The sequence below is a fragment of the Myodes glareolus genome, chromosome 15 (assembly GCF_982192425.1).
Source record: "Myodes glareolus chromosome 15, mMyoGla1.1, whole genome shotgun sequence".
Classification (NCBI taxonomy): Eukaryota; Metazoa; Chordata; class Mammalia; order Rodentia; family Cricetidae; genus Myodes; species Myodes glareolus.
In genome coordinates this window covers 76,178,773-76,186,251 of record NC_142040.1, presented here as the reverse complement: position 1 = coordinate 76,186,251, position 7,479 = coordinate 76,178,773, and the positions used below count along the sequence as shown (strand labels likewise).

The following is a 7,479-nucleotide window of genomic DNA, read 5'->3' as shown; positions in this document are numbered from 1 at the left end:
CACAGATCTCAAATGCAAAACCGGGTATCAGACAGCTGTAAACCGGTGTCGACAGGTTGTCAAAAGCCGCGGGGGCTGGTTAGGAAGGAGCCTGCGGTCTCCGGACCCACACCAACAGCCTGGCCTGGCGTACCCACCAGAGGAGGAGGTGGCCCCGCGGGCGCGGGGCACCACGTGCTCGCCGTGAGGGGCGGGAGCGGCCAGAGAGGGCGGGCTGGAGGCAGGGACGGGGCGGGAGGGGAGCCAGGGGCGGGGCCTGTGCTCAAGGGGATGCCAATCAAAGCATCAACTTCAAATTGTGTCTGAGAGCCCCGCCGCCGAGCGGAGGGCGGCCGCCGCAGTCGGCGCGCGATCTCGGATCCGGGCGCAGCCGGGAGCCGGGCGCCGCCAAAGAGCAGAGGGCCCAGGAAGAGCGACCGGCCCCCGCCCCCGGGCCGGCCCGAGCGCGCCCGGCCGGCGGCCCGCAGTCCCCGCGTGGCGTCCCTCCTGATCCCTAGCCGGTCTCCCCGTCCGCGCTGTTAGTATTGCCTTCCGTCGCCGCTGCCCCCGCGGACATGTCCTTCCCGCAGTTGGGCTACCCGCAGTACCTAAGTGCCGCGGGCCCGGGCGCCTACGGTGGAGAGCGCCCTGGGGTGCTGGCTGCGGCCGCGGCTGCTGCGGCCGCCGCCTCGTCGGGCCGGCCTGGGACGGCGGAGCTGGGAGCAGGCGCGGGAGCGGCCGCAGTTACCTCGGTGTTGGGCATGTACGCCGCGGCTGGACCGTACGCGGGGGCACCCAACTACAGCGCCTTCCTGCCCTATGCTGCGGACCTCAGCCTCTTCTCGCAGATGGTGAGTGCTCCCGCCTCCTGTGCGTCCTCCCAGACCGCGCCGGTGGGAGATCACGGCGCCCGGGGATAGCGGGAGCCTCTGGGCAAGCGGGGAAACCAAGGACCCACAGGCAATTTCTGGGAAGGAAGCGGGAAGAGTCCTGCCGAGAGGATCCGGCAGCGGAGACCGCGTCCCCCGGGACACCCGGGAGTGTCCAGAGGCCCAGGCAGTGACCCCCGCAGTCTTGGTAGGCTGAAGACCAGAGCTTGGAAAAGGGTTGCGCGCTAGTGGAGAAAGCTTCAGGAGCAGGCCGGAGACCGTAGCAAGCACCCGAGGTCGGGGGCGAATTCTCCTGGCGCGGCCGGTGCGATCGGACAGGCCCGCTGGGTTCCCGCAGCCAGGGCCGCTTTACCAGCAGAGCCCTGGCCAGGCGGCCGGCCGGATTTGCCCGGGGCGCTGCTTGAGCTTTCCCTGGGGCCCAGACGACCTTACTTCTCTCTCTTGGGCAGAGCAGAGATAGTTGCCCTCGACTTTGCCAAAAGGAAGCGGTTAAACCTAGCGGGGTCGGTCAAAAACATCGTAACAAACAATAGACATTGGCAGAGCAGAGAGGGCTCTTAGTGGCCTGTGTCGGAATCATAGGGATTGGAGATTTAAGAAATACTAAGTTGACATAAATTCTAGCTTCCGAAACAGCATTTGCCTTTACTTTCGTAAGTTGCCAAAGTTTTCATTTCATTTGAACCGAAAGAAAAGCACTTCTCTTCCCCGTTACATAAGGAAGAATTAAAGAAACAGTGTCCCAGGGCTTAAAATAAATGGTGCCCTCCAATCTCCGCTCCCAATGGGTGTCAGATGGAGGAGGGGGATGTAAATTTAATTCTCCGCTGGAGCATTGGCCAGTCTATCCTTACAAACAATCAATTTTCCTTGCTGTGACTGAAAGGTCGGACTGCTTAAACTTGAGGCCGCTGGCAAATTGCAAGGTGGGCGCGGGGTTTTCCAGAGGCGGTCCCTGCCGCCCTGCTCTCTTCTGGATAGTGCGGTTTCCGGGAACCCCGAATTATCCCATCTCCGGAAAAACAGACCAGATCAGACCCCCTAAAAGGCTGGCCTCCAAGTGTGCAGGAACAACGCGTCCGGCGCGTTTTCCCCGCAACTTTTCTTGTAGTTTAGAGAGAAAGCCTGTTTCTCAGCGGTCAGGCCAGTCGTTTTTCTAATGTGCCCTAACAAGGAAGATCAGCCCCCATTTTGTTCGGACAGCCCCGGGAACGAAGAGAGAGTTACAAGGTACCCTTTCATAAAAAAAAAAAAAAATCCCCGCAGAGACGATGCCAAAAATTCTTTTCTACGATGGCAGCTAAAATACTTTTGAAAAGCACGTAGTGTATTTTACAATGACGAAGCACAAACGAATTCGGGCCACAGAAGCCTTTCCCGCGTGGACCTCGATCACTAGTTAGTCAAGGAAATACAGAAATATACTTTTATAACTTTCTTAGGACTCTGACTTCTTTGCTAACTTGGCAACTGGATCCTTTTTATAAAAAAAAAACGGAAGATGAAGGGCTTTTTTTCTTTTTTGGTGTGTGTGTGTGTGTGTGTGTGTGTGTGTGTGTGTACACGCACGTGTGTATGTTTAACAGAAATTTTGAATACAGATGTGAGCCATTTGGGAATCTTGCCTGTGTGTTTGTGGGGGCAAAGAGAGTCTGCTCCCATTGTGGTGAGGTGGGGAAGGTCCACAGGAGGTTTCTGTTTAGTTTTGTTTTCTCTTTAAACTAAAGGCTAAATAAAATTTGTCCCCTAAGGTGTTTGTGTTACCTCCAGGTCTCCTACCGAGTTCTTGGAGAGTGAGCCTAAACCCAAACCCTCAGTGGTGGCCTAGCTTTCCAATCTTTTATAATCTGGTATTTGGAACCCAAAAGATAATATTGTGAGTGAGCGTCTGTCTGGGCAATTTATGGTAATAATGAGGCCTAATGAGGCTGTTAGAAAGATAAAATGTTATTTACCAAAAAACCTGATGGGATAATTTGACTTGCTGTGTTTTACTACTGATGATAAAAAGAATATTGATTGCAAATAAATCATGGCCTCTAAATGCCTCAAACTGTTTGTGTTTGCTCGGGCGCAGATCAAAGTCAAACTTAAGTGATAGATAAAGTAGCCGAGAAGAGGCCCAGGAAACTGAACCCGTTCCCTCGAGCTGGGGCAGCCTGCGACTCCAGGACCTGCCGTTAATATTTTACAGGATAAGCTCTCCTTTTGTATTTTTTTTAAAAAATGCATTTTGCCACTGTTGCTGAGGATGGTAAGCATTAAAAATTTTAAAATTACGTGTCACCGCTACAGACCTCTAAGAGCGAGTGAACCATTATACGCAGAATAATTTGGGAGGCCGAAAGAGGATTGTACTTTCATTTTGAGTTAGCTGTGAGCTTTGACTGAAAAAACGCCCTGGATGATTCTTTTGATTGAGTCCTTCAGGGTGAGAAGGAGGAGCCTTGAGTTCTGGGTGCTTCACTTTGGAGAAACTGTTTCAGCAGCCTACATAAAAGGTTTCCCCCTCCAGCTAGTGTGAACTGAATTTGGAAATCTGAATTTTGTGAAGGATTGGTGTCTGGGACCCAGGGCCTGGGAAGACCCCGGGGAGGGGGCAGGGATTACGCTGCACTCTAAAATTCCAAGACTTCTTTAAGTTTTTCTAGAGCGGACAACAGCAAAAAAGATCTGTTTAGTGGAGATCGAACGCCAACAATCCAGTTTAGCTGCCTTGGCTCTCCAAACAGTGGTGTGTGTGTGTGTGTGTGTGTGTGTGTGTGTGTGTGTGTGTGTGTGTGTGTTCCTTTTTTGAGCCTGGTGAATCAGGTGCCCTAGAGGCCCCCAGGGTCCATAGAAGCTGGATCTTCTTTTCCTAGCTTCTGGAACTCATTTCTCCTTTCTCCTCTCTCCCTCCATTTTTTTTCCTCTCTCTCTTCTCTCTTGGACTGTGGTCGCTTCAGGGCTCTCAGTATGAACTCAAGGACAACCCAGGGGTGCACCCAGCCACCTTCGCAGCCCACACAACGCCTGCTTATTACCCCTATGGCCAGTTCCAATACGGGGATCCCGGGCGACCTAAGAACGCCACACGCGAGAGCACCAGCACGCTGAAAGCCTGGCTCAATGAACACCGCAAGAACCCGTACCCCACCAAGGGAGAGAAGATTATGTTGGCCATCATCACCAAGATGACCCTCACACAGGTCTCCACCTGGTTCGCCAATGCGCGTCGCCGCCTCAAGAAGGAGAACAAGGTGACATGGGGGGCGCGCAGCAAGGACCAGGAAGACGGCGCCCTCTTTGGCAGTGACACAGAGGGCGACCCCGAGAAGACCGAGGACGACGAGGAGATCGACCTGGAGAGCATTGACATCGACCAGATCGACGAGCGTGATGGCGACCAGAGCAATGAAGACGAGGAGGACAAGACTGAAGTTCCTAGGGCGCGCGGAGCCCCTCCCACCCTAGCTCGGGACCAGGGCTCACCGTTGTCGGCCGCCGAGGCACTCAAGTCCCAAGATTCGCCCTTAGGCCTGGCTAAGGAAGTCTCAGAGCCCGGCAGCACGCGTCTGCTGAGTCCTGGCGCCTCGGCGGTCGGCCTGCAGGGCGCGCCGAACAGCAAGCCCAAGATCTGGTCGCTGGCTGAGACAGCCACTAGCCCCGACGGCGTTCCCAAAGCATCTCCACCACCACCCACCAGTCATCCTAGCGCGCACGGGCCTCCCAGCGGCGCGCCCCTGCAACACCCGGCCTTTCTGCCCAGCCACGGACTGTACACCTGCCACATAGGCAAGTTTTCCAACTGGACGAACGGCGCGTTCCTCGCACAGGGCTCGCTGCTGAACATGCGCTCCTTCCTGGGTGTTGGGGCACCACACGCCGCACCCCACGGCCCACACCTGCCCGCACCACCACCTCCACAGCCACCTGTCCAGGTTGCCACTGGGTTGATCCACGGTGACAAGGCCTCCGCTCGTAGCAGTCCTGTGCTTCCAGGTACCTAGCCAAAAGGTTGCATTCACTTGGTGCCAGACAAGAGGCTTAGGCATAGTGTCAGCGATGGTGGGCAGGGGTGACTATTAATGCAAGTAGCTAGGCCTAGGTTTCTCTGAGCTGCTGAGCTTGTCCCAGGGAGGGGTAGGGGGCAGACGTTGGTCTCAGGAAATGAGCATTAGCGAGGAGTCTGGGCATAGGAGCACTTCCAACTGGCTCACCCCATTACCTATACCCCTCTCTTAACCCTGCGCATCTTCTGTTCCCTCGCAGAGAGAGACCTAGTCCCCAGGTCGGATTCGCCCCCACAGCAGTTAAAGTCGCCCTTCCAGCCCGCGCGCGACAAGTGAGTGCTTTTTGCTTTTTGCCCTGGGGCGGGATGGAGCAAAGCTGGGGTGGCAGTGAGGATCCTGTCCTGTAGTCTTAATTGGAGTAATTGGAGAGCACTATCCATCTAGCTCGGTCCAGTTCTCAGGAGCCGGGAGTCTGATGGGCGGCGGTCTAGCTCCAGCCCGGTTCTGCCTGAAGAAGCCTAGGCGCGGTGGCACTTGATATGTCTACTTATTGCTGGTGTCTTCTTGCTGTGTTTCTCGTACAGCTCGCTGGCCCCGCAGGAGGGAACGCCTCGGATCCTCGCAGCTCTCCCGTCTGCTTGATTAAGGGTCGTCTTTTACTTTTGCGGGGGAGGGGAGGGGGGAGGGGTTGAGGGAGGGAGGAGACGAGGGAGGAATTAAGACAAATATTTGAGACTTGTGTAAAGGACAAACGTGACGGCGGCGTCAGCGATTCTCACGCATCGCTCTCAGCAGAAAGGGGCTCATCCCGCCTAAGCGCTCGAGGGGTGGGCAGTCTCTGCCTGCTGCTCGGGTTGATTATCCGATTCGGTAAATCCGCCCCCTCCACCCGTGTTTGTGTCTTCTTTTCTTTGTTTCTTTTTTCCCTCTCCCTTTCTGTATATAGCGTGATTTCAGATTGTAAATAGCGCGTCAGCGAACTTGTTTAAATCATATATTTTTGTCTAATAAACTAAATGAAATAATGCTCACGCTGCTGCAGCTGTTTGTCCCTGTGCTCACGCGTTTTAGGGGAGGTAAGGGTGTCTGCTATCTTGAAATCCTGAGCAGAGTCCAGGGACCCATGGTTATGCCAAAGCGGTTCCTTTGGGAGTAGGGCCTTGGAACAGTGTTAACACCAAACAAACTACTGTGTCAGGCATATACAGTCCTTCCGTTCTGGTGGTGGTTGAATTTGTTCATTTTACTCCTAGGGCAATTTCTTGTTGGCAGTTTAATTCTTTGCCACGCTTAGACAAGCATTTATCTGGAGCAGCCTTTCTCAGAACGTAAGTGGGTTCAATTTTAGGCAGTTTACAAAAACGATGTTTTAAAGTGGATCAAAATGGGGGAAAATGAAGAAATTTCCAATCATACTCCCAAAGGGGGACTTCGGGCTCGAAATCAATTACTCACTAGTTGTGTGTGCAGCGCGTTTTGGCGCAGGGTCGTTTTCTGGGCAGAGGGATGACTTAATGGAGTATGAAATATTGCTCGCAATGTGTTTATTTACTTGGTTAAATGTAAAGAGGAGAAAACGGAAGGCTCATTAAGATCCTCATAAAGGCGAGCGAGATGGGGTTGCGGGTTCTGGCTTTTGGGGTTCCCTGCGCTTGTGATTCAAGATGCAGCAGCGGCTTCAGAGAAAGAGATGCAAGCGCCAGAACGGGCCACGGAGCGGGGGGGGGGGGGGGGAAGGGAGGGGCGGAGTTTTGGTGGGCTGCAAAGGGCGCTCCTCTAAACCCGGGTGGGACGATCTGCGATTAACTGAAATCACGAATAAATAGTTTCCTAGATGCCCGAATTGGGCTGGAGGAGGCTGGAAGCGACTGTAGCAACAATGGGGGGCAGGAACTGGCCTTCCGTGCGCTTGGGTGGGAAAGGAGCTTTAAAAACCACGGCTGAGAGTTAGGAGTCCAGCCACTTCAGCCTTATGGCTTCTTGAGCTGGTCGCGTGCAGCACTCTCCAGCAGCGTGGGGAGGATTTACTATCTCAGAGCCAGGACTTTTGGGACTCTGATGGTTGCAGACTTTGTGACGAACGTGCAAGCAAACATTAAAACTGCCGAATTGGGGGGGGGGCGGTGCAAACTGCGGAGGCGGGAGGGGTGCGGGGGTGGGGAGGGATAGTGGTGGTGATGAACAGGTTTAGTCGGGAAAGTCGAAGTCGTGTAGCCCCTCCCCTGCTTGGTCTCAGCTCTTCCCAGCCCCCAGAGACTTGCTCTTTCCCCAGGCTGCTGGGAAGAGTCGGTGTGTGCACCGCTGGGCTGAGAAGGGGAAGACTTTCACCACTGCTCCTTGCTTGCCTCGAGAACCAGCAGGCATTTTCTTGCGCTGCCAGGGCCACATCGCACTCAGGGCACTTCCCCTTTTCTCAGTTCTTCCCACCCTTGCCCACCAGCTGAGTATGAATTGGGCTTCTGGAACTCCAGGCTGGAGAGAGGCTCAGAGTCGCTGCCCAGGCAAGGGACTAAATCGCGCGTGCGTTCACGCGTCAGTGCACGGTAGATCCTGGGGTGACAGAGCAGCTGAGGAGCTAGGTAGCCCCGAGAGGTGGACCTGGGTCCCATAGATGCCCT

At 54.8% G+C, this 7,479-nt stretch overlaps 1 protein-coding gene across 1 annotated transcript; it reads left to right on the top strand.

Moving 5' to 3' along the window:
• The first annotated feature begins 312 nt into the window (after window positions 1-312).
• Window positions 313-5,892, top strand: Irx1 (iroquois homeobox 1). The gene is made up of 4 exons (XM_048459314.3): window positions 313-830; window positions 3,815-4,850; window positions 5,121-5,193; window positions 5,446-5,892. The coding sequence occupies exons 1-4, from the start codon at window positions 555-557 to the stop codon at window positions 5,501-5,503; spliced, it is 1,443 nt and encodes a 480-aa protein (XP_048315271.3). The 5' UTR covers window positions 313-554; the 3' UTR covers window positions 5,504-5,892.
• Window positions 5,893-7,479: the final 1,587 nt, after the last annotated feature.

Excerpts from the sequence above, each read along its gene's own strand:
- Irx1 (XM_048459314.3), top strand. The coding sequence starts at position 555 with ATGTCCTTCCCGCAGTTGGGCTACCCGCAGTACCTAAGTGCCGCGGGC. Across the intron at positions 831-3,814 it reads TCAGCCTCTTCTCGCAGATG|GGCTCTCAGTATGAACTCAA; the intron begins GTGAGTGCTCCC and ends TGGTCGCTTCAG. Across the intron at positions 4,851-5,120 it reads TAGCAGTCCTGTGCTTCCAG|AGAGAGACCTAGTCCCCAGG; the intron begins GTACCTAGCCAA and ends GTTCCCTCGCAG.